The sequence below is a fragment of the Myotis lucifugus genome, unplaced genomic scaffold, assembly GCF_000147115.1.
Source record: "Myotis lucifugus unplaced genomic scaffold, Myoluc2.0 scaffold_7, whole genome shotgun sequence".
NCBI lineage: Eukaryota > Metazoa > Chordata > Mammalia > Chiroptera > Vespertilionidae > Myotis > Myotis lucifugus.
Genome location: NW_005871055.1, coordinates 13,363,372 through 13,391,015, shown reverse-complemented (window position 1 = coordinate 13,391,015; position 27,644 = coordinate 13,363,372). Strand labels below are relative to the sequence as shown.

Here is a 27,644-nt window from a genome sequence, read left to right as displayed (position 1 = left end):
TTGAGGATTTTAGCATCTATTTTCATCAGTGATATTGACCCGTAATTTTCTTTCTTTGTAGTGTCTTTACCTGGTTTTGTAATTAGGATAATGCTGGTTTCATTAAAAAAAAAAAAAACTTGGAAGTGTTTCTTCCTCTTAGATTTTTTGGAATAGTTTGAAGAGGATGGATGTTAGTTCTTTTTTTTAATGTTTGGTAAAATTTACCTGTAAATCTATTTGGTCTAGGACTTTTGTTTGCTGGAAGTTTTTTAATAACGGTTTCAATTTCATTGGTTGTTAATTGGTCTACTCAGGATTTCTGATTCTTCCTGATTGAGTTTTGCAAGATTGTATGTTTCTGGAAATTTGTCCATTTTGCTTTTTTTAAATAGTGCACTTTTCTAATAGGTTGGTAAGAAATCTTTTGTTTTCTAGTATGTGGCACTGAAGCACAATTTTATTTTTTTAGTTTCTCTTGCACTGCCTGGCATCTCTGTGGGGTGGTAGAAAATGCCCTGTATTACCTGGGGAGGTGAGCATCTCCTCTGTGACAAAGTCCCTTCAGTCTCAGGGCATGATCCCTGTGGGGGAATGTGGTAGCAATGGGGTTCAAAGCTGGTGAAATCCCAGTGCCGTCCCTGCAGCCAGATACTGCCAGCAGTCCAGCCATGATGGGTGGAGGTGGGGTAAGCTGGGAAAGGCGGGTTGGTGCTTTTGTGGGTTTGTTCTCCTCCCAATAATGGCAACTGCAAGACCTTTGCTGCCAGTGGCGACTGCCTGACAACCAAGCTACACCTCTGTACTCCATTTCTGCCCAACTCACTGGATTCAGCCACAGCATGTACCAACTACTCCTATAAGAATGCTCACCTCATTGTATCTCTGCTCCTTTGGGCTGTAGGGAGTGCAGACAGCAACCTGATTTCTCTCCTCTTCGATATCCACAGTGAGCTCCTTGCTGTGTCCTTGGCACCTGTCTCTACTCTGCTCCCTTCCCTATTTCTCTACTGTCAACTACTTGCCCACCTTCAGATTTTTCAATGCATGGATCTCTCAAATGTATTTGTGCATTGAGCAGGGAATCCTTTGATGAATTATAGCTGTTCAAATTGTTGTAACTTCAGTGGGAATAGACAGACCAGTGGAACCTCTCACACTGCCATTTCTCTGACGTCACTCCACCAATTTCTTTTGGTTAGTATTTGTTTGATATGACTTTTTTTATCCTTTCAAACTTTCTGTATCTTTTTGTTTTAAATTACTCCAAACAGTATATAGTTAGACAAATGTTAGACACATTTTGAATCTTTCCTTGTGTCTTTTTTTACTCCTAACTCTCCTTTCAAATTTTTCATCTTTTTATCTGTCTTTCATTCTCTGGGTTGTATTCTCAGACATATCTTTTTTTACTCATTTTTCTCTTAGCACCATCTAATCCAACATTTAACCTGTTCATTCCCAGAGGTTTTATGTAGTATTTTAAACAATGTTTCCAATTTCTTCTTTTTGGTCTTTAATTATTAAAATATTCTTTATAAATATTTTGATTATTAAAATACTCTCTTCCAGTATTTAGAATTATGCTATAATTTGTTCAGTGCTCCTAAAGCTGTTATGTGTGTGTGTGTGTGTGTGTGTGTGTGTGTGTGTGTGTGTTTGGTTCCATGAACTTTATTGGGGTATGATTGACATACAAAAAGCTATACATGGGGACCCTTTCCCCCTCCCCACGTGGGAGTCCATTCTGTGGGACTCTTTCCCTCTCCCCATGTGGAAGTCTGTACTTGTTCTTCAATAAATCTCCACCTTTGCTATACTACCCTCTGTCCGTGGATTCATTCTTCAACTCCAGCGGACAAAGAATCTGGGTTCCAGTCCAAAAATTCCGTATCACTAGGTTTTTTTCCATTTTAGAGAGCAAGTTTTTCTCCATTTGGGGAACTCTCCCCAGAGGAGTCCCCTTAGGGGACCCTTTCCCAGAGGGAGTTTGTATACCCTTGCAGTAAACTTCTACACTTTGCTTAAAATCTTTTAGTCTGCAAATTTTATTTTTCAAACTTTATAGGACAAGAACCTGTGATGATAAGTGTCCGAGCTTGCCATTTGGGGTATCAGATTTGGCACCCAACGTGGGGCTTGTGCAATGTCATCTTTCCACACTGAGTGGTTATTGACTCAGACAGACAGCTCCCACTGGGGTCCTGCTGTGCTGAGCTCCGCCCCTCGCAGGCCGCCTTCTCCTCGGTTTGGACCCTGCTCTTCTCTGTACCTCTGGATTAGAGGGAAACTAAATCCTGCATAGACTGTTAGGCAAGCCCTCCCTAAAGTATCCATGGTGCCCCTTACGCCATAATTAGATGCTCCCCAGGGCTTAAGGGACAGGGACAAGCTGTGCCACAGCAGCAAGTCACGCAAGCACTCCCCATCTTGCCCAGAGAAGTCCCCCGCCCTGGGGCCTGGTGCGCGACTCAGTTTCGGTGCCAGCCACCTGGCAGGGTGAATGGGGGAAGAAGGAACATCCCAAGGCCCTGCAACCCCCATCCTGTGCAGGGCAGGTTGCATCCACGGGTGACCACCGAGGTGTGCATCCTCAAGGCGCAGCTGAGCAGTCACTCACAGCTGCTGGGGGTGGCTGACCCCCGGGGTGTGGGGGCATTCCCAGGGCCCCAGCCCCATGGCACCTGTGGTGTCACAATCACGCCGGTCTGGGCTGTAGGGAGGCGTGTAAGGAGGGCAGGGATTCCTGAGTCTTGGCCTGACCCTGCCCCTCCCAGGCCATACCCACCTCTAGCTGCCCCCACCCCCCCAACCCCTCTTTGCTGGGACTAGCATGCCTGCCTGGGCGGCTCCAGAGGGAAGGCCCTAGAAATAACTGCATCCCCTTTGGCTCCAGTGCCAGCACCTGGCCTGCAGTACTCAGAGGGCATGGACTTGGGGAAATTGGCACACTGCGGCTGGGAGGGACTGCATCCCAGCGCGCAGCTTTTCTCTGTCAGGTTACCTAAAATGCTCCCAATAGAATGAAGAGCTACAAGATACCTAGGGAAATTAGTTTTATTTCTGAGAAAGACAACCATGTGCTTCAATCAACTTAACTCATTTCAGCTGTCAAACTATTGATGCCTAGATCACCTATTTTTGTCTTTATTACAAAAAATCTCTAAAATAAAGCTATAAATATGAAAAGAAAGCTATACACATTTAATGTACACAACTGATGAGTTTGGAAATAAGTATATACCAAAATCTGCCATAAACATAATTGTCACCTGCAAAAATATTTCATCCTGCTCTCTTTATTTTTTATTATTTGTGTACTAGAGGCCCGGTGCACAAATTTATGCAGGCGTGGGGTCTGGCCGGCCTGCCCTGATGGGGCCCATCAGGCCGGCCATGGAGAGGGGCCATGGGAGGTTGGGCAGCTGGCTCCGCCCCCAATCGGGGTGTTGGGGTCCAATTGAGGGTGGGGCCAGCCAGGGGGAGGGGCCGCAGGTGGTTGGCCAGCTGGGGAGGGTGGCCCCACCCCCGATTAGGGTGTTGGGGGCCAATCGGGCCGGGCTAGCCAGGGAGGGGGAGGTTGGGGCCCGGATCAGGCTGGTTGGCTGCCCCAGTGCACGTCGTAGCCACGGGTCCTTCTGGTCGTTCTGCCGTTCTGGTCGCTGGGCTTTTATATATATAGACTAGAGGCCCGGTGCACGAAATTCATGCACTTGGGACAGGGGTCCTCAGCCCAGCCTGTGCCCTCTCACAGTCCGGGAACCCTAGGAGGATGTCTGACTGACGGCTTAGGCCCGCTCCCTAATCACTGTGCTTTAATTATGCTCCCTAAAGGGAGCGGGCCTAGGCTGGCAGTTGGACACCCTTAGTGCTGCTGCAGAGGCGGGAGAGGCTCCTGTCACCAACCATGAGCCCAGCTTCTGGCTGAGTGACACTCCCCCTGTGGGAGCACACTAACCACCAGGGGGCAGCTCCTGCATTGAGCATCTGCCCCCTAGTGGTCAGTGCACGTCATAGTGGCCAGTCATTCTGCCGTTCAGTGGATTTGCATATTAGCCTTTTATTATATAGGATGTGTATAATGAAAATACTTAACATAAGATCTACCCTCTTTACCAAATTTTTTAGTTTCTGGTACATATTACTAACTATAGGCACTATAACATGCAGAAGATATCTGGGACTCATCATCCTGTACAAATGAAATTTTGTACCCTTTGACTGATACTTCCCTGTTTCACTCTCCCTCCAGTCCTTGGCAACCACCATTCTGCTCACTGCTTCTATGAGTTTGACTGTTTTAGATTTTACATATAAGTGGTATAATGCGGTATTTGTCTTTCTGTGTCTGGCTTATCTTACTAAACATAATGTCCACCAGGTTCATTCATGTCGCCAATGGCAAGATTTTCTTCTTATTTAAGGCTGAATAATATTCCATTGTATATATATACCACATTTTCTTTAGGTTGCTTCCATTTCTTGGCTATTGTGAATAATGCTGTAATGAACATGGGAGTACAGATATCTCTTCTAAATCCTGATTTCAGTTCCTGTGGACGTATACCCAACAGTGGAATTGCTGGATAATATGATAATTCTATTTTTAGTTTTTTTAGGAGCCTCTATACCAGCGATTCTCAACCTGTGGGTCACGACCCCTTTGGGGGTTGAACGACCCTTTCACAGGGGTCACCTAAGACCATTGGAAAACACATATGTAGTTACATATTGTTTTTGTGATTAATCACTGTGCTTTAATTATGTTCAATTTGTAACAATGAAAATACATCCTGCATATCAGATATTTACATTACGACTCATAACAGTAGCAAAATTACAGTTATGAAGTAGCAACGAAAATAATTTTATGGTTGGGGGTCACCACAACATGAGGAACTGTATTAAAGGGTCGTGGCATTAGGAAGGTTGAGAACCACTGCTCTATACTGTTTTCCTTAATGGCTGTGTAACCTTGCATTACCATCATCACAATCTAGATATTCAACTTTACCATCACAAAACTCCCTGTGTTATCCCCTTATAGCCACAGCCTAAATCCCTTGCCCCTAATCCCTGGCAACCACTAATAAGTCCTCTATCTTGTAATTGTTATTTCACAAATGTTACATAAATGGAATCATGCTGCAAGTATCCTGTTGAAATTGGCTTTTTCATTCAGTATAATTTCCTTGAGGTTCATGTATCAATAGTTTGTTCCTTATTGTAGTATTCCATGGTTTGGATGTACCTCTGTTTTTTTAACCAGTCACCCATTAAAAGTCATTTGGGTCCTTTCCAGTTTTTGGTATTACAAATAAGGCTACTATGACTATTCATTTCCCACATTTTTTAATGTAAATTTTTAGGTACCGCTTAATGTCAACAAAGTGTCTTGGTTCTGAATTGGAATGTTTTCACTCATAAACTGTAATCAAAGCAATAATATATATCCATAAGACAACTTAGGTGTTCTGATCTAACAGCTAATATTCTTTTCAACAATGATTAGTACACTTTTGAATTAAAACACCTTTATCTGTATGGGTTTTGGTCGGAAAAATTGTGACTGATGAAACTTGTTGAATGAAGTGTATAAGTAAACATTTGTGTGAATATCCTTTTTAGGAAGCCGAGGCACAAGAGCTTCTCAACTTGATAGTCACAGTAGTAGTAGCAACTATCATGAAAGCTGGGAAACTCGAAGTAGCTATCCTGAAAGAGACAGATATCCTGAAAGAGACAATAGAGATCAAACAAGAGATTCTTCCTTTGAGAGAAGACATGGAGAAAGAGACCGTCGTGACAATAGAGAAAGAGGTTTGTCAAATGGAATATTATTAAATAATGACCAACACTGATTGGAGAAATTATTATTTTTTAAATAGTTATCAACTTACTTTTTAATGAATGATGTCTTTTAAGATTTTTGTTTGTTGACACATTTGAAGCTATTATATTTACTCATATAATCTTTTCTTGTTTACTTAGTTTAGGGGAGAATGTGTAAATAACTAGCTACCATGACCTGTTGGGCAACAGTGTAGGTAGTTGCACACTGAAATAATTGAGGTGCACTGTTTTATGTCTCTCACCTTAACCAAATAACTCATAACCCTTTAAAAAATGTAGATTTGGGGTACCATTCTGGCATTTCTGACTCAGGAGATACTTAAACTTTCTCATCTGAGTATCATGGCCACTCCCTCACTAGCAGTGATAAACAGTTTTGTAAAGACTGCCGTAGAGGAACAAAAAAAGTGATAATTACAGGGCTGGGGTTTCCTGGAGAAACATTTTATTTATGTTCTTTCCTGAGAATATGTAATGCTTGCTTTAGCTAATTTTAGATTCTTTTATATCTTAATCTAAACATTTTCTGTTACTCTATTAGGTGATCTCTTAAATAAATTTTGAAGCAAGGCTACTAGACGGCATTTAAGAAGGGTAATAAGTACTTTCTTTAACAAGCTTTTATTGCCTGTACATATTAGGGCTGTAAATGGTTAAGATTTTATGAAGGTCTTACTAACCTTGGCTGGTTACTAAAGTAAGGTTTGCTGTAATGCTGAGATTAGTATAGTATAAAATTTGATGGAGTAGAGAATTGAATATTGATGCTTCACAGTGAGCTGAATCAAAGAGGTAATACAGTATACTGATATGGGAAGTACTGAGAGGAGAATGAATGAAGTCTCTAAGACACAATGTACTTTGGGGAGTGTAGATGAAATCAGTGCTGGTTGGGTTGAGTTTGTTAGGGTAAGCCTAATATTTAGGTTAAAAGATGATGTGTATGATTTCTTTAGTTACAGATGAGGCTGGAGTTTATATGTTCTGTGTTTATATCTGAAATTATTTCTTTCCTGACACTGATTCACCTCTCTTTACTCTCTTTAACACTGTGTCCTGGTAATGCTTTTTTTATACCTTATTTTTTTCCTTTTTTTTTTTCTAGTTTCATATTCTGGCTCAGGTTTTTCTCATGGCATAGTGTTTGGTTTCAATTTTATATTTAGTTAAACCCCACATGCATTAAGTTACCAAGAACTTTGATAGTTGCTTTATATATATTCTCTGACTTAATATCCTTTTATAATTTTAAATCAAAGAACATATGTATATTTTTTAAAATCGTAAAATCCTTTTAAAATATCCTTGTAAGTGTAGATATAAAATCCATGTTTTATAATTTAGGAGATTTAGGCCAAGAGAAAGGTAGTGATTTTTCCAGTATTACAGAGAAATAAGTTCCATAGCTGGAATTCAAATTTAGGTCTTCTGACTACAAGGCCTGTTCTTTTTCTGTTTTACTTTACCATAACTATTTCAACAAATACCATTTGTATAACTGAGATAGAAATATATTTTTGAGGTTAATGATATTCTACAAATGTTTACCAAGTCCCCATGCATTTTGCTTGGTTCTCAGAGTACAATAGCCCTTGTCCTTGTAGAACTTAATAGAAGTGAAGATAACCCACCCACCCCTCAAAAAAAATGGAACAGTGATTCAGTGCTATCAAGGAAACAAACAAGGGACCCAAATATAGAAGTAAAGGTTTAAGAGATGGAGCTTTTTTTAAAATCTAGATAGAGTATTTATGAAAAATTTTAAAGAAATTATATTTATGTAGAGGCATAAATACAAGAGACATTAGTATTGCACAGATTGAGGGTAAAAGCATTCTGTGCAGAGAGAAGAGTATATGCCATGGGAAAATTTAATATGTCCTAGTTTGAAAGAAGATCAATGTGACTAGCGTATGGTGACAGTAGGGAGATTAAGGGAGGTTGAGGTTAGAGATGTACCCAGGCACCTTGTTCTGTGCTTAGGAATTTAAATCTTCCCCTTAGTTCTTCACAGCCTAAATAGGTACAAATAGACAATTGAAGTGTGATAAATGCAACTACTATATAAAGTTCTATGAGAAGACAAAGGAGCAAACAGAATTCTGAGGAAATCCAAGAAAGCTTCCTAAATAGGGGACATCTGAACTAGGGTCTGAAGGATAGTAAGAGTTGCCTAAGGGAACAATGGAAGAAACGCTATTCAGGGAGAGGGTGCAGCATGTGCAGACATACAAGACTAAAAGAAACATGTTTTGAAGTAATAAAGAAGTATGAGGTTAGGGTAGAGGTATGCTATATTTGGTAGAAAAGGAAAGAAGCTAGGAAAAAAGATTGATGGGAGTTGATAGACCAGGTTGTCAGGCTTATAAGTCAGGCTAAAAATTTTGTATTTAATTGCCTTTTCACTATTTATAAGGTAACTGCTTTTAAGCAGCTGGAAGAACAGAGTTTTCATCAAAAACTATAAGAGAGTCTGGGGAAAGACTGAAGACCAAGAATACCAACCAGTTAGACTATTGATGACATAGACATCTAAGAAGAGCTTATCAAAATCTGAGTTAATAATATTAACTGTAGGGATGAAGAAAGGAAATAGAAGAAATATTTTGAGAGTGAAATTGATGGTTACTTGAATATGATGGGATTCAGAGATTTCCAACTTTGATGAATGGGTATGTCACTCATTAAGATAAAGGAAATATATTACGAGAAGCACATCTTCAAAGAACACATTTTTGGGGGAAACATAGAGAAGATAGTTTAGACATTAAACTGGTGTTCTTATATTTTTTCTATTTTCTCTGAAGTAAGGAACATTGTCATTTTGGTTGGTAAAATACTTTTTATACATCAAAATAGTGTCTGGGTAAAATAGTCTATTCCAAGGGTGGGGAAATCCAGCCCATGGTCTGTATAAGGCCCGAGAAATCATTTGTTCTGGCCCTGCCAGGCATTAGGGATGAGTTAAATGTTTGACCTAATATAGTAGGCTAATTTTTAAGTTGATAACTTTGTATAGTCCGCAAATGTTATAAATACCCAAATGGCCCTTTGCAGAAAAAAGGTTACCCATCCCTGGTAGTAGTCCCTTATTACTATAAGATGCAGTATTGAGTTTGTTTCAACATTTTGTAATCATTATGACATTACTATGACCCCCAAACCAGGAATTGAGACAATCATATAGCATCTGGGAATCAAAAGTGTAATACAATAAAACCATTTTAAATAGTTTCAGCAAAAAAAGTAAAAAAGGTCTTAAGAGAACTGAATTCTAATTCTACTGTCCTAATGTATTTACCATCTATGACTTTGACACACTTCTGGAACATAATTTCTGTGTTTTTAAGAGGAAAAGGAGGAAGGGGGCAGAACAAGGTTTGGTTTTGTTTTAGTTTTAAAATGCTATGAACTTTTATATCAATCTATAACTTCTAATGAGTATATATGGATAATTTGTATCTTTCATATGTGGTAAGAAAGGAAATTTAAATTACTGTATTGAGCCCTTTTCTAGAAATATCCTAAAATTATTCTGCTTAATAAGTTGATGTTAGATATGCCACTTATAAATCTGTTGGCCATATTATAGTATGACTTTATAATTAGCCTGTAAATATTATTATATAATATGAAAGTGGCCATCTCCATGGAACAGTGCATGCCATTTTATTATACATTTTTTGATCCCAGACTAATTTCCTGCTCAACTAGGCATTTGAGCATCATGCATTAATTTTCTCTGTTTATATGATTTATGTATCAAAAAATATACGTACATATATAATGTGATGAGATTATTAACTCATTTTAAGAAAACAGCTCTTCATCTGAGTAATCAGTTATGTGATTAAAGAAAACTTATTAGTAGTTAGTTATTAATTGTAAATATATCACGAATATGAAACACTTTTTACATTTGATTATTTCAAGATTGCTAAGTGTCAGTACCCTTAATATTTTAATTTATGATAAATTGATATTGCAGCAACAAATATTTGTTTTGTTCTACTATTTTTTCCTCACATAATAGCTGCACTTTTATGTGTATATATTTTTGCCTGAAATTAGAGGTGTGACTTACGAGGGAAATTTTTTTTTTCCTTCAGCTCCTATGTTCTACACCTCCTGCTGCCCCTATCCTTTGCCACCAGTGTTCTCAGGTCCTGCTGGGGGGACAGAGAAGATCAGAGGTGAAGGGTAGAGATGGCAGAAAGTGGGGTTGGAGCAGTGGGCTGGAGGTAGGGTAAGGAGCATGCAGAGAAAGGTCAAAGGTGGATCAGTGGGAGGTGGGTGGGGGATTGATGGGGAGCAGAAAACATGTTAGTTAGAGGGCAAAAAAAATACCTTTAAGAAAAAATATTTTTAAACATCTAGGGGTGATTATTTGGATGATTAAATTAAATATAAAGGTGGTATCTGATTTATATTTATTGCCACTGTGACCCTATACACATAAAATTTAAAATTTGCCATACTGTCTTACCAATAGGTTATCTGTCAAATTAATCACTGACAAAACTTGATTTTCATTGTAGATCAAAGACCAAGCTCACCAATTCGACATCAGGGAAGGAATGACGAGCTTGAGCGTGATGAAAGAAGAGAGGAACGAAGAGTAGACAGAGTGGATGATAGAAGAGATGAAAGAGTTAGAGAAAGAGATCGGGAACGAGAGCGAGACAGAGAGCGGGATCGGGAAAGAGAAAAAGAAAGAGAAAGAGAACTAGAAAGAGAGCGGGCTAGGGAACGGGAGAGGGAAAGAGAAAGAGAAAAAGAGAGAGACCGTGAAAGAGATCATCGTGACCATGACCGAGAGAGAGAAAGAGAGAGGGAGCGAGATAGGGAAAAAGAACGGGAGCGAGAGAGAGAAGAAAGGGAGAGGGAGAGAGAGCGAGAACGGGAGAGGGAGAGAGAGAGAGAGCGGGAAAGAGAAAGAGAAAGAGTAAGGGATAAAGAACGAGAACGTCAGAGGGATTGGGAAGACAAAGGACGAGAGGACCGCAGAGAAAAGCGAGAAGATGTCCGAGAAGACAGGAATCTAAGAGATGGACACGATGAGAGAAAATCAAAGTAAGAGTTATGAATCAGTTTTTTGTTTTTCTTTTCTTTTTAGGCCACCCCACCAAAAATTTTGGTTGCCTCCCCCAAAAAAAATTGGGGGAGAGAGAGAGATGTGAATCAGATTTTTAAGTTACATCTCAGTAAAGAATTAAAAACATTTTATTTAATGCTTTTTAGTGTGCCCCTAATGGCTTGTTAATTTTTTTTCCTCTCTACACGTTTCTGTATTTCAATTTTATTATATAATTTTGTGTTTAAAAATTTTTTAATTGTCTGGAAAATAATAGTTTTTTTATTCTTGTACTTCTTAATCCAGGGGCTGTAATTAATTATTCTTATTTAATTTACATTTTTGATGGCACATAAGCTTATTCACCTACTTCAGAACTGTTTTTAATAGGAAACCAACATAAAAGTGATAAAATTATTAAACTTAATTTTTTCCCATCACATTCACTTTATAACTAGTTATGGAGTTGATCAGTTACCAAGAGATATTGCCTGTGCTATTCCTAATAATTCTTCATGAGATTTGCATACTGAAAATCTGGACTCACTACTTCCAGGCCACTGAAACATTCACAGTGTCTTAGAACTGAGGGCATTTCTGTAACCACTGCAGAGCTAGAAAAAGGCGAAAGATAGAGAGGTATCCTCTTTTGAGATGTGGAGTATAGAGATAATTAGGAACAAAAATGTGTTCTTATTCATAAGTATACTTGAAGGCATTTTCTCCCCCCCGCCTCCCCCTCCCCTTTATTTTTTTTAACTAAAATGAATTTATTTGCTCAAGTATCTGGGAAATCTAGGATTACCTTTCATTTGTTCTGATGTATCCACAGTCTCAAAGCATCAGGAATGGTATACCTTCATTCCTCCACTGTTTTCTTCTGTGCTAGTTCCAGTCTCAGAAAGGTTTTCTCCAAATGATGGCTAAGACAGCCCCATGGTTATACCAGTTAGCTTAGCAACCCTCTGTATTGGGGGCTTTGATTAGTTGAGGAGCAGACAAGGGAACCAAGCCAGTCACTTTGGCCATGAAAACTTTGGATTCTGATTGGTTGTTTTTGAGATTTTACAGGCACAAAACCAAATTGGAAGTTAACTGCTTTGTAAAAAATACTATCTTAGAAAAAGATAATATTTGCCTCTTGCTAAAGACAGACTCCGGCTCCATGCTTTAGGCTTTTTCATCATTACTATTATGGGTTATGGTTATGGAGAAACAACATAGTACAGAAATGAAGGCCTCTTTCATTAGGTCCTGGCTTCCCTTCAATATGCAGCCAAGATTTTCTATAATTCACCCTCATTTTTTTAAAAAAATCTTACATTAACATAAAATTCATATACTACTTTTAACACGTGTAGCACACAATACATATTATTTCTCGTATCTCCTCTGACCTCTTTAGCTCTTTTCTAATATTAAAATTCTGAAATCTATTTTGTGTTTAATATGCAGTCTTATGCTTTGATTAATATTTTTCCATGCTTCTGTTCTCTGCTTATAATAGCAAAAATTTTCGTGTGTGTGTGTGTGTGTGTGTGTTGTTGTTGTTGTTGTTGTTGTTTTTTGTGGCTAGACAATCCAAGCATTAATAAGGACTTCAGTAACTACTTATATGAGGATAATTTTACTTTACTTTCGTTTCTGTAGATATTGTTTTGAAATTAAGGTCTATTTTTTGCATGTTTTAAATTTTCACTTCATTCTAGTGTACCGGTTATCTCTTGCATAATTTAAAACAATTTTTTTGTTCATGATTCTGTGGATTAGCAATTTTGGCTGGGCTCAGCAGAGCAGTTCTGCTGGTTTCACTTGGGATAAGTCATGTTTCTACAGTCAGTATGGCAGTTCACTTGGGTCTGAATGACTCCAAATGGCCTTACTCACATGTCTGGCAGTTGCTAGGCCATCTCATTTAAATAGGCCATCTCATTTTTCCTTCATATGACTTCTTATCCACCAGTAGCCTAAATTCTGCTTTTACATATGATGGTAGAAACATACCAAGCAGGCAAAAGCAGAAGCTGCAAGGCCTCTTGAGTCTTATCTCTCCAAACTTACACAGCGTCACTTTCACAACATTCTCTTGTCATAGTAAGTCACTGGGCCAACCTAGATTCAAAGAATGGGAAAGTATACTGCCTGAAGATGGGCGGTGCTTCAGATAATAAATTGCACAAGGTTGGGTTTGTAAATTGTCATACTACATCTGAGGCCTCCTTCTCCACCTGGTTGCTCATTTATAAAAATGAGCTATCAAGGAAATAACTGTGCTACGATATGTGTCACAACTTTTGAACATAGTATTTATTAACAAACAATGTTATTAAAAAATAGTTGGTCAAAATTTAATGAACATGTAGGAAAACACCAGAATTACCTAAGTACCCAGAGATATGAATCACTACTCATTTAAAATCAGTGGAAGAACAAGAAAAGTAATGAATATATGAATTATTTTATTAATTTTCACCAAGCAAGTGCTTTAGTTCTAAGAAAAGAAAAGGAACTAATTTTTACATAACATGCCTGGCACTGGGCTTACAACATAACTAATTTATTCCTCATTACAATTTTATGGTATGGACCCTTGTTTTTTCCCCCATTTTCAGGTGAGAAAGCTAAAATTCAACGACTTTAAGGAACATACCTACGGTTGCATACTAGTAATAAGTAACATGGCTATAAGTTTAACTTGTCTTTTGACTTTTAAGCTAATATTTTTTTTCATTTGGCTTCCCAACAGTACAGAAGTATAAAATTAATTAATAAATTTTAGTAGAGTGCTCGTGAATATTTTGATTCTTCTGCTGCATGCTTTCCATCTTGCAGTATTTATATCTAGTGCTTTTCAGTTTAGTGATTCTACATGTATAATGAAAAAAGGAAGATGTGTTGCTATGTATTTTTTTAAGTTCACAATTATAAGTCATAGCAAATGAAGTTCTTCATTTTATTAAAGATGCTGACTGTATGATATAGCGCTGACAATATTGCTATCCTACAATTATTCTAGTATAGTGAAGAAATAATAGTAAAAAAAAAAATAGTAAAGAAATCTCTTTACAACTCCTAGACTTTTATGAATTACATTTGTTTGTCCAACTTAGGAAGCGCTATAGAAATGAAGAGAGTCTTAGCCCTCGTCAGTCACCTAAGCGGCGACGAGAACATTCTCCTGACAGTGACAACTACAACAGTGGAGATGATAAAAGTAAGCAGAGTCTGTTTTCTGTGTTTCTATATTCATATTCATTTGTAACCATGAGACTACTCTTTGACATTAGTAGGAAGTAATGGATTCAGATTTAAATTTTTTCTTTTGCTGCCTCTGAATGTCTTCAGTGTGAGTAAAGTATATGTTAGAAATAGTTATTTTATCACAATGGAATTATCATTTCCTACTATTTGCAGAAAAGCCGTATTACTAAAATGATTGCCATTTTTCAAGTTTTAAAATGAAAATAAAAGATTGGTTTATTATTAGTTATATGTTACATGAAAGTTTGTTAATTTGGTGAAAGTTTAATTACTTTTATCTGTTTGAGTAGATGAAAGACACAGACTCTTGAGCCAGGTTGTACGACTTCAAGATTCTCATTCCCTCAGTCCATCACACTTTCCAGAAGACAGGCAGGGTAGATGGAAAGAGGAAGATCGTAAACCAGAAAGAAAAGAGAGTTCAAGGCGCTATGAAGAGCAAGAGCTCAAAGAGAAAGTTTCTTCTGTAGATAAGCAGAGAGAACAGACAGAAATCACAGAAAGCTCAAGAATTCGAGCACAAGACATGCTAGGACACCACCCATCTGAAGACCGTGATACTTCTGATGGAGCTCATGATGAAAACAAGAAAAAAGCAAAAATTCAAAAGAAACCTATTAAGAAAAAGAAAGAGGATGATGTTGGAATAGAGAGGGCTAACACAGAGACAGCATCTGAAGATGGTCAAGTATTTTCACCAAAAAAAGGACAGAAGAAGAAAAGTGTTGAAAAAAAACATAAGAGATCCAGAGGTGATTCTGATATTTCTGATGAAGAAGCAGTCCAGCAGAGTAAGAAGAAAAGAGGCCCCCGGACTCCCCCTATAACAACCAAAGAGGGATTGGTTGAAATTTCCAATGATAAGGATTTGACTATAGAAGATCCTCAGAGAAAAGAAGATACAGCGTTTAGTGACTGGTCTGATGAGGATGTGCCTGACCGTGCAGAGTTGACAGAATCAGAGCATGCTGCCACAGCTGCTGCTCCTGGAAGGACTTCTTCTCCATCTTCCCTTCCCCCTCCTCCTCCTCCTGTGGCTACAGCTCCTACTATGACTGCTTCTGCTACTCTTGCCACTACTGCTACTGCTATCAGCACCTTCAGCCCATGTGCCACCACTATTTCTACTTCTGTCATCCCCACCAATACAAGTGAAGACTCTCATAGAAAATGCCATAAAACACGAGCCGAAAAAGTAGAGGCACCTCATGTTACTATAGAAGATGCATCACATCGCAAACCAGTGGATCAAAAGAGGAGTAGCAGCCTTGGAAGTAATCGGAGTAATCGTAGTCATACATCTGGTCGTCTACGTTCCCCGTCCAGTGATTCGGCCCATCGAAGTGGAGATGACCAAAGTGGTCGAAAGAGAGTACTGCATAGTGGCTCAAGAGACAGAGAAAAAACAAAAAGCTTGGAAGTCTCAGGAGAGAGAAAATCAAGGATTGATCAGTTAAAGCGTGGAGAACCCAGTCGAAGTACTTCTTCAGGTAATAAATTGAAATATGATCTAGCTGGTGTTTCCTGTGTTAACATATTTTGTACAAATTATAATTTTAAAGTAAATGCTAAATTTATTACTTCACTCGCTGTCCTAAATTTCAAGGAACTTAAAATAGAAGTTTAACCATCCCTCCAAAATGTTACCTGTTACCACATTAATATCAATATTATAATAAAGGTACACTCAGTGATGTCAGTCTGCTTAATATCAAGATTTTAGTAGGATATCTTGGTGAAAGGGCTTATGTATTCAACTCATTTTTTCATGCCTAAAATTTTAACCTTTCTGCTCTTCCAAGAGTCAGTTCATTCTCTTTTGACCACAGAGAATAAAGTAGGGGGATAAGAAGAGATCAGATAATGAAGTGATGATTCTGTTAATGTGCAATCATTTTATGTACTTACTTCTTTGAAGTTATTTTGTGGTTATAGTGATAATAGACAAGAAAACATGTGTTTTACATATTTCAGTTAGCACTTTGAGAGATCAGTTTTTCCTTAAATGAGTTCTTTGAATAGTGGGAATAAATATAGAAAAAGATAAATTGTAAACTTTAAAGGACCCTAAAATGAAGTATATTATTACTATTTTATCATGTTAACTCTTTGTGTATGATATATTTATTTTAGATCGCCAGGATTCAAGAAGCCATAGTTCAAGAAGAAGTTCTCCTGAGTCAGATCGACAGGTTCATTCAAGATCTGGGTCATTTGATAGCAGAGATCGGCTTCAAGAACGTGATCGGTATGAGCACGATAGAGACAGGGAAAGAGAGAGGAGAGATACAAGGCAGAGAGAATGGGATCGAGATGCTGATAAAGACTGGTCGCGTAACAGGGACCGAGATAGATTACGGGAACGAGAGAGAGAACGAGACAAAAGGAGAGACGTGGACAGGGAAAGAGAGAGACTAATTTCTGATTCTGTGGAAAGGGACAGAGACAGAGACAGAATTTTTGATAGTTCTCAAGCAGAGTCTGTAAAACGCAGTGAAGCAAAAGTGGAGACTGAACATGAAAGAGACCTAGAAGGCACTTCTCGAGACTCTGTAGCTTTGGATAAAGAAAGAATGGATAAAGATGTAGCATCCATACAGGGATTTGAAGATATAAATAAAGCTGGAAGAACTGAGAGTCTAGAAGGTGAGTCACACCTTACTGTCTGTTATACTGCTCCATTCCTTTTCAGATTTTATAGAAAACCAGTGTTTTAAAAGGTAACCTACTGACTCCATTATTTTAAGGAAAAATAGATTTTATAAGGCATATTTTTAAAATGTGTTCTCCTTGCCCTAGCCGGTTTGGCTCATTGGATAGAGCGTCAGCCTGTGAATCAAAGGGTTCCAGGTTCAATTCTGGTCAAGAGCACAGTCCTTGGTTGCAGGCTCCTCCCCAGCCTAGGCCCTGGTCGGGGCTCGTGCAGGAGGCAACCAATCAATGTGTTTCTGTCATATCAATGTTTCTCTCTGTCTTTCCCTCTCTCTTCCACTTTCCCTAAAAAAAAATAAAAAAAAAAATAAGAAAAAAAAAATCTATTCTCCTCATATTACTATCAAGGCAGACTTAGTTCAAATAAACCTAAATAAAATAAAAGATTATTAGATGCAGTGTCTGTAGATATTAAAAAAAAAATAGAAGAAATCATAAAAATTGAAGTGACTTCTTGGTTCTGAAAAGGATTAAAAAAACTATTATTTCTGTTTCTATGGCAGTTGAGAAGAAATACATATGAAAATAACACTACCTGAAATGGCATTTAATGACAGATTGACTATAGAATACTATTTGCGCTCCCCATTCCTAGAATGTGGAACCCTGAACAGTTCACATCAGCCTTTTAGCTCACTCAGAGCCAGCCTTAGCTGTGTGGAACATCACTCTTTGTCCTTCACCCCCAGTCTGCTATACAGACTGACTCATGCCTCTGCATTCTCTGAATGGGTTGCATTCTTTAGCCTTCTTTGCACCTGCTTTTCTCATTATCTCATAGATGTTTTCCTTTTTATCTTCTCTTTTTAACTCAAACTGCAAGTCCCAGTTTATGGATTATTTATTCTAAGAAGCCTCCTCTGCTAAAGTCTTAACTCTTTAAAATTAACATGGCGCTTTATTTATACATCTTTTACGGCATCCCTGCACTCTATTATACTTATTTTATAATTATTTGGATTTCTCTCCAGAATTATAAAGGACCTTAGCTTTTCATTTTTTTATCATCGATACTATAGCAAAGACACAATAAATGGTAGATAAATGAAAATGTATTTTGATTATACATACATGCCCTACATTTTATTCTTTGGTAAATTATAGCCTAGGTAAGAATAGTATGGCTCCCCTGAGAATTCTCCTGGAAATTCTGTCTCCATGGCACTGTCTAGTTCTGATACCAGTGCTTACAACATTGTTCTCTCATAATCTGTCTACTTCAAGCCCCCAAAGAAACTTCTGGTATACTTAGAATATAAACAGTAATATTTTATTGGCCATCTTGTAGCATTGGGCCCAGAATAAATTCACATTCTTTTAAAATGAAACATCCTTACATCTTTTGGTTATCTGAATTAATATCCCAATATGTCATCTGTTACACATTTTTCTACTTGACAAAAACATTCAGCGTTCTTCAATTACATTTTCCTCTCAATTTTGAGTTCAGATAGCATCAGTTTGGGAGCCATAATAATAATGGAGGTACGTAATTGAATATAATTGAACTAATGATTATAATAGTTCTCTTGTGACCCTTTTTTAAAACTGTATCATTCATTGGTTGTGGTCATTGATAACATAGCATAGAAATATAGAGGTGAATTACCTACTGTGAGATGAAACATTTTATTCATCTAAAGTAGGAAAATGAGTTGGATAAACTTGAAAATTGAAAAATCCTATCATTTGCACTTGTTTAAATGTATATTTATATAATGAAGTTATTAAAATTGGTTGTCTTATAACTGAATTGGTGAGGGTATGGGGAAATTATTATAGAATTTAATAGAATAGAAAATTATTAGAATGTTTAGAAACACCTCATAGTTTATTATATTTTATTTGCTGCAAATATTTATAAAGCATACTGTTGCATTTTGAAAACTCATGTTATAAACTTAATAAAGTATATTGATAACTAATGATTAGAAACATTAAATGTACTCTGTAATTTTAAGATAATTTAAGTTCACAACTAACTCACCAGGGGAATAAATGGTTGAGAAAAGTTGGTGAAATCAAGAAGTAGAATATATACCAGTGGTACTAATAAAAATGTCTTAAAATTGTATTATAGCATTCTTTATAAAGTTATGTTCATTAATTAAAGAATAATGTTGGGATAGGGAAGGTAAATTGGGATTTAGGGGGAGAATTAATAGCACTTTTATATTTTTACCTCACTGCTATAAAGTCATTTATATGAGCTAAATTTTATTAACATGTTTGCAAGTTTTTAATGAGGTTTGCCCTGGTCAGGTGGCTCAGTTGATTAGGGTGTCATCCTATACACCAAAAGTTTGCAGGTTTGATTTCCTGGTCAGGGCACATACCTCGGTTGGAGGTTCGATCCCCAGTCAGGGCCTGTGTGGGAAGGCAGCCTATTGATGTTTCTCTCCACATCAATGTTTCTCTCTCTCTTACTTTTTCTAAAAATCAATAAAAACATGAGTTTAAGTAAAGCAATTAATGCATCCTTTTGAAGTTAGTATATTTGTCTGGATTTACTTAAAGTTTTACTATATAAAATTATGTTATATGTTATATAATCAACATTAACATGTTAGCTTCTATTTCACATATTTTAACAGTTATAACCTATTTTAATATGGCTGTTCCTATGGTGTTCTTGCCATTAAAATTAAATTTGACTAATTGAGTTATATTTCTTCAGGTTTTTTTTTTATTCAAGTGTTTTGAATAATTAAGAAATATCATTTTCTGTGAAAGTACTTTTCTGATTTTTTTTTAATGACACAGCCTCTACATCTTTGTTTTGACTTAGACATTCTTTCCCTTAACACTCCCTTTGACATGAGATTAATTTTTCTAATTAGCAGGAGATGATGAATCCAAGTTAGATGATGCACATTCATTAGGATCAGGTGCTGGAGAAGGATATGAGCCAATCAGTGATGATGAACTAGATGAAATTCTGGCAGGTGATGCTGAAAAGAGGGAGGACCAGCAGGATGAGGAGAAGATGCCAGGTAATCATTTGCAGAGGTGGTTGATCACAAAATTATATGATTTATGGTATGAAGATATTTTTGTTCCCTTTCGTGCTATAAGAATTGAATAAAGTCAGTTAGAACTTCCCCCTTTATGTTTTAATTAACATTGACAGTCCAGTAAAATGAAAATTGTAGTAATTATCAATAATTATAGTCAATAAAAATGCTTTGTTCATTTTTAAGTAGACTTTGAATTGGGAAAGGCCTCATTTAAAATAGCAAAATCGTAAGATTTCCTTTTCAGAGTTTAAGATTCATATTTTATATAACTTGGAATCTAGCCAAATAGTCCTGATTTTCTGGCAGTATTCTAGATAGTAGGTATATGGTACAGAGCTTCACAACTGTGGTGCCTTAAACCAACTGTGGAAATGATTGTTCAGAAATTTATAATAGTTGAAATTATATTTGAGCACTATTTCTATACCTCTTTCTATCAATTTTCTAAATTCAGTAATTATTTTCACTTACACAACTTTATGCCTTGCCAGAGCTTACTTTGTTGACTATATCAATCACCCCATTTAGTCTGGTTGTTAATAACAAGTTTTGGAGTTTGTTTTTAATCATAGTGAGGGTCTTTGCTTTGTCTGAGAATGTAGAATATTACATTTGATTTTTTTTTAATTTGCTCTTATATTTCACGTTGTTTTTTTTTTTTTTTTACTAATGTAGAAGGTCTGTATGATTATTATCTTTATTACTGGCTACTGTGTATTTCTAAATAGAACATTATTTTGTTAATTTGCTCAACTACTCCTTGTCATAGATGGATTATTTGTTCTTAATAAGAGCAACTGCCCGAGTTATAAAGTAATTTCATAATGAATTGTTTTTAAAAAGTAAAATGTGTGCATGCATGTGTGTGTGCACATGGATGCAAAATAGATTCCTAGATTTAACCTGTGAAAGAATTCTGATACCAAGTTTCAAAATGTCAGACCTATTATTCTTTGTGAAATAATGGAGTTCTTTCATTGGGATCTCTCAAGCAATTTGTAGGAATGAACTTGCTTGGGTTTTTGTTTGCTTGCCTGTTTTCTTTTGGTGAGAAAGTTCTGTTGTTTTTTGTAAAGGTCCTTAGATTCTAAATATGAGTGTTCCTAGAAAGCTTTCATCTTAAGAATATGACATTTTTGGTTTAAAGTATTATTTAATGGTTTTTTATGTTTTGCAATTTGTATTTCTCTCTAGATAACAAGAATACTATTTCTTCATGTAAAAATATTCCTGTTCTTTAACTTTTTACAGATCCATTAGATGTGATAGATGTGGATTGGTCTGGTCTTATGCCAAAGCATCCAAAAGAACCACGAGAGCCTGGGGCTGCACTCTTAAAATTTACACCTGGAGCTGTTATGCTGAGAGTTGGGATTTCTAAAAAGCTGGCAGGTTCTGAACTCTTTACTAAAGTCAAAGAAACATGTCAGAGACTCTTAGAAAAACCCAAAGGTAATTCTATTCTACTTTGATTGTACATTGTGTGTTATAAATACTAAGATGCCTTTGAAAGGATTATGTTCTGTTCTTATGTAACACTAATAATATTGTAATATTGGATTTATCTTTTTTTTTTTTTTTGAGAAACCACTTATTCATCATTTAATTCTCATGGAGAGAATTTCTTTTTAAAATTTATTTTGAGAAAAAGTTACGCTCATAGAAAAGTTGTGAAAATAGCATAATTATCTTTTTGTATCAAAATTACTTTGAACAAATTACTCAATTGTTTCACCAGGGCTAAATGAAGCAGAGCATAGGGAAATAGACTAGATATTTCCATATCTAAGCAAAATGGATTTCTTGGCAACCCTTTTTCCTGCGAAATGGGGAATTCTACCCAAATACAGTTGTGTAGGCTGAACCTTTAAAAAAGTTGTTAAAAACTGGGTCTTTAGGCCAAATGGTCTGGATTCCAATAGACATACCCCTTACTAGCTATTATTTAATCTCTCTGTGTTAGTGTCACCATCTTAAGCTGGGAACAATGACACCACCAACTTCATATGATCGTTAGGAGGAACATATGAGTTATTACAAGTAAAATACTTACAACAGTTTCTGATGTGTTGTAACACTCAGTAAATATTAACTGCTACCCCTTAATTTGAAACTATTTTATCACATTGATTTTAGACCTTATCAAGACAAAAATGAGGAGGGCGTGTGGAAAGGAGGTAAAAGATGAAAGTAACAGTATTTACTTTTATATAATGTTCATGAGAGTAAAAATGTTTAGTTAAAAGAATTAAGCTTTTTATTAATATTAAAAAATTGTTTTAAGAGTTTCATGAATCCATGTCCTTTCAACTGCTAACAATCAGTAAAACTCTTGATTTTAATATTTTTCAGTAAACATAGAATGTATGTGTATGAAACATATTTAAATTATAATTGTGAATGTGTATAGCCTGACAGGTGACCGAAGTCTTAGGTTATTGCTCTACTCTTTCTACCGTTTTTGGTTGCTCTGTGATCTTAAGCAAGTAACTCCTATGAGCATAAAATGTTGAAATGAAACCTCTAAGGTCTTATCCACCTTTGACTCCTGTGACTTTTGCAAATGGCATTTCAAGTTAAAATCTTGAAATTATATTATAATTTTGCAAATTATAATATACAGTTTGACCCTGGCTTACTCTCAATAATGAAAATACACGCTGTAGAGAGGGATTTCACTGTTCTTTACCAGTCCTATATTTTGCTATGATTGCTTTGCTAGAGAACTGACATAGGATGCTGAATATAAGTTTTCTAAGAAATAGAACTTAGTTTTGTTTACTGCTCTATCCAGTGTCTAATGATATGTTCTTACTAATTATGCCAATGCCTAGAAAACTACCTGACACATAGTAGGTATTCAATAAATATTTGTGAAAGAATTGATACCAATTTTTCTATTTTACTGGGTCTATTTCAGTGCCCCAATCCCCACATTCCATATGTAATTTTGTTGTTAAGCCTCACCCGAGCATATTCCATTGATTTATTTTTTTTAGAGAGTGGAAGGGAGGGAGAGAGGCAGAAAGAGAAACATCGATGTGAGAGAGTCACATCTATTGGTTGCCTCCCACACGTGCCCCGACCAGGGCCAGGGATTGAGCCTGCAACCTAGGTAGGTGGTGACCTTGGCCAGAATCAAACCCAAGACCCTTCAGTCTGTAGGCCAACACTCTAATCACTGAGCAAACCGGCTAGGGCACCATATGCAATTTTTTTAAAATATATTTTTATTGATTTCAGAGAGAAAGGGAAAGAGGGAGGGAGGGAGAGAGAGAGAGGGAGAGGGGGAGAGAGAGAGAGAGAGAGAGAAAGAGAGAGAGAAACAGAAACATCATGATGAGAGAGAATCATTGAACAGCTGCCTCCTGCATGCCCCTCACTGGGGATTGAACCCAGAACGTGGGCATGTGCCCTGACCAGGAATCAAATCCTGACCTCCTGGTTCATAGGTCGATGCTCAACCACTGAGCCAGCTGGGCAGCACCATATGGCAGCACCATATGTAACTTTTAAAAATATTCCAGGAACCTTAAATTCTTAAAGTATAAAACTTATTGTATTCACAGTTAACTGTTGAGCAACACAGGTTTGAACTGTGTGGGTCCACTTATATGTGGATTTTTCAATATACATACAGTCACCTCGGGTGAAAAAGCAGTATTTTTGATCCACAGTTAGGAATCCATGGATGCATTGTTCTACGCCATTTTATATAAGGGACTTGAGCATCTCTGGGTTTTGGTACCTGTGGGGGATCCTGGAACCAATTCCCCTGTGGATTCCAAGGAACAACTGAGTTTTGCGGGAGTCAAAGTTATAGGCAGATTTTTTACTGTGCAGCGGGTTGGCACTCCCCGCCTCCAGCTCCCACCTTGTTCAAGGGTCAACAATATACTAACATTTAAATTGCTTTTTTCTAGGTTTTCTCATTGTAGTATGATTAGATTCTTTTGAGTTACACTTTTCCAATTATTTTGTTTCCTTTGTTCTGCTTGTACTTAAGTATGTGTTTAATCAGTCTAGGGAGGTTTACAAGTATGTGTTAAGAATTCCTATACAAAGAAATTTGTCTTGAGCAATTTTCAAGGATAGCATGGGTCTCCTTGCAAATTCTTCTATAATGGAATGGTAGTTAATGGGGTTTTTTTGTTGTTTTTTAATGGTATACATATGTGACTGTCATTGTTTGGCTCAGACATTTGTATCTCAGAATCACCTGAGGAACTGCCTTCTTTGCCTATAAGGTATCCTGGTCCAGCTGTGGAAGCTTTTCTTATATCATATACCTATTGACTATGTATATAACTTATTTGCTAAGTATATTGTCTGAGACTAGGTTTTTGTTAATTATCTAATCTCACTGTGCTTTACAGTTCAGAAAATGAGAATGAAATATTTAATGCTGTTTCAATCAAAGGTGTCTGTTTTGTTTTTACTTATGTGTTATTTACTGCTTTTCTTTGTGGGCTCTAACATTAACCTATTGGATCATCTTGTTATAGAAGCAGTACCTGGTACCTTTGGCACTCTTGGCCAATTCTTAGAATGCTAGCTGTGAAGTTATTGCTTAGTCTGTAATTTATTTTGATTATTGACTGGCTCTATTCTGTTATAATGTTTCCCTATCTTGCATGTTTTGACTTAAAACTAAGTATTTTAATTTAATACATTGTCCAGGATTTTATAGTGACCAAAATGTAGGATAAAATTTGCAGATTGTCTAACACCTAATCACTTCCTAACTGGTTTTTTAAGAGATCACAGACTGTAGTCATATTATTACATTTGAATCTTGCTACAGTAAGGTCCTGAAATCTAGAACTTTAAGTAGTTGTTGATGGTGTGCAATATTCTGAATTTGACTTCATTAATTCTTAACTTGATCTTTTCTTCCTAGTTAATAGTTGTAATCAGTGTCTAAATTCTCGCTTCCGAGTCTGCTTTTCTTGTACCTTAAACTTAAAGTGGCTGTCAAAAAGTTTATTTTTGTTTCAGACTAGCAACAAAACTACACACTGAATAACTTTCACAGAGAATATATCGCCTTTAATGTAAAATAATTTTTATCAATGTTGGTAACTTTGATGAAGTACAGACTGTGGAATATTCATCTAAGCAGTATTACTTTTATATTTTAGGAAAACTTAATGTGTGTTTTTGGTTTTTAAAAGATGCAGACAATCTTTTTGAACATGAATTGGGGGCTCTCAATATGGCTGCATTACTACGAAAAGAAGAAAGAGCAAGTCTTCTTAGTAATCTTGGACCATGTTGTAAAGCATTATGCTTCAGACGGGATTCAGCAATCCGAAAGCAGCTTGTTAAAAATGAGAAGGTATTATTGTTTTGGTACAAATGCAAAGTGTTTGTTGAGTATTATGAATTACATACTTTTCATTTGGTTGCTTTAAATATTTTTCATTTCATTGTGAAAAGTTTCTTTAGATAATTAAACATATTAGAAATTTATTTAAATTGAGGGTTAAGGAAAAATATTCCCCAGAATATGGTGAGAATATTTATAGAATTTATGAGAGTGTATCAAGTTGAAAGAGAGGGAAATAAATACAAGTGATTATATGTAAGCATTTACTTGAGAAGAATAAAGGGAATTGAAATATGAGAGAAATAGAAATTAGTTTAGATTGAGAAGGGATCTGATCATTAGAAATTGAAAATGTTTTAGACTTTTTGAAGCTAAGGATTTTAATTTGGGAATGTGATTTGGTGGGCATGGGTAATGTGACAAAAGAAAGTTGGTCCTAAAAATTTAGATAAGCATTTAATTTGTTAACTTTTTACTTGTAAACATTAAGGAAAACATTGCTAAATAAAAGATACTTCATTAAAGAAAAATACTCAGATTTGTGGAGGACATTAAATTTATGAGAAAGAGAGGGATGAACTCATCTCTAAACATTAAATGGAAACAGATATAAGGAATAGGAAAATTTTAAAGTCTTCTCAGCTTAACGACCTGACTGAAAATTACTTTCGACAGAGTTGCTACAATCATTCTCTCCTTTGTACTCCCATTTCAGTATGTACCTAGTAATCTTTATTCTGTTGCTTAAGTACTCATCTCTCCTTGCAGCCTTCCTCAACTGGAAATTTCTCTGAGAGAATCAAGTGCTAGGGCCCTAAACCTGTATATACTGAATCAACTTCTTTTTTCTTTCTTTCTTTTTTTTTAATTCTCACCAGAGGATATTTTTTCCATTGATTTTTTTAAAAATATATTTTGTTGATTTCAGAAAGGGAGAGTGGGGGGGAGAGAGAGAGAGAAACATCAGTGATGAGAGAGAATCATTGATTGGCTGCCTCCTGCATGCCCCACACTGGGGATCAAGCCAGCAACCCGGCATATGCCCTGACTGGGAATCAAACTGTGACCTCCTGGTTCATAGGTCAACGCTAAACCACTGAGCCATGCCAGCTGGATTCCATTGATTTTTAAAAAGAGTGGAAGGGAGAGGGAGAGACAGAGAGAGAGAAACATCAATGTGAGAAAGATACATTGATTGAAGGAAACAATAATACCTTCACATGCCCCAACCGGGGTGGTGATGAGCTTGCAACCGAGGTGTGCCCTTGACCTCAATCAAATCTGCGACCCTTTAGTCCGTGGGCCAACGTTCTAACCACTGAGCAACCGGCTAGGGCCGAATCAACATCTTATGCATCTAAAATGGTAATAGTTATATCATCCTTGGTATTTAAATAAAATATAATCACGCAAACTATTTTTTGTTTATGTTTAGTTCATGTAAGGAACCCCACTTGAGAAAGACTCTATGGATTTTAATCTAATCAGAATTGTGTATCTTTTTATTTATTTACTAGAGGCCCGGTGCACAAAAATCTGTGCACTCGGGGGGTCCCTCAGCCTGACCTGTGCCCTCTCGCAGTCTGGGACCCCGCAGGGGATGACCACCTGCTGGCTTAGGCCCACTCCCTGGGGGATTGGGCCCAAGCTGGCAGTCAGACATCTCTCTGGCAGCCCAGGAGCCCTTGGGGGATGTCCACTTGCCAGCGGGGAGCAGGCCTAAGCTGCAGTCGGACATCCTTAGCGCTGCTGAGGAGGCGGGAGAGGCTCCCACCACCACCGCTGTACTGGCAGCCGTCAGCCTGGCTTGTGGCTGAGCAGAGATCCCCCTGTGGGAGCGCACTGACCAGCAGGGGGCAGTTCCTGCATTGAGCGTCTGCCCCCTGGTGGTCAGCGTGTGTCATAGTGACCAGACATTCCCAGTCGTTCTGCTGTTAGGGTCAGTTTGCATATTACCCTTTTATTATATAAGATTATTTTATTCTCACCTGAGGGTATGTTTTTATTGATGAGATAGAGAGAGACAGAGATTGAGAGAGGGAGAGAGACATCGATTGGTTGCGTCCCATATGTGCCCCAACCAAGGATCAAATTCACAGCCTAGATATATGCCCTAACCTGGAATTGAACTTGCAAACCTCTTTTGGAGTATGGGTGACACTCCAGCCAACTGAGCCACCTGGCCAGGGCCTGCCCCTTTTTATTAAAAAATATTTTGTAACATTCCCTGTTTCCTTCTCTTAATATGCCATAATGGCTTCAAAATTTTTGATAACCAAAAATGCCCCTGAAAATTTCTTGAGAACCATTGCTCAGAATCTTATAGTCCTTCATACGGGGCACAGGCCATTGACTATGAAAGAAAAGTACAGAATAGGAGGTAAGGGGTACCAAGTGACAAAAAGAAAGTAGAAAACCA

General features: G+C 37.1%; 1 protein-coding gene across 10 annotated transcripts in view; it reads left to right on the top strand.

Moving 5' to 3' along the window:
- Positions 1-27,644, top strand: part of ZC3H13 (zinc finger CCCH-type containing 13) — a 137,288-nt gene that overhangs the window by 102,441 nt on the left and 7,203 nt on the right. For 4 of the 10 annotated variants that reach the window (XM_014449515.2, XM_014449510.2, XM_023748904.1 and 1 more), the window contains 9 exons: positions 5,608-5,799; positions 9,942-10,025; positions 10,371-10,905; positions 14,017-14,120; positions 14,458-15,657; positions 16,301-16,813; positions 19,720-19,872; positions 21,148-21,348; positions 25,071-25,234. In XM_014449515.2, coding sequence (XP_014305001.1) covers positions 5,608-5,799; positions 9,942-10,025; positions 10,371-10,905; positions 14,017-14,120; positions 14,458-15,657; positions 16,301-16,813; positions 19,720-19,872; positions 21,148-21,348; positions 25,071-25,234 — 3,146 coding nt within the window. The remainder of the gene's footprint in view (positions 1-5,607; positions 5,800-9,941; positions 10,026-10,370; positions 10,906-14,016; positions 14,121-14,457; positions 15,658-16,300; positions 16,814-19,719; positions 19,873-21,147; positions 21,349-25,070; positions 25,235-27,644) is intronic. The other 6 variants (XM_014449543.2, XM_006083587.3, XM_023748907.1 and 3 more) reach the window with 4 other exon arrangements.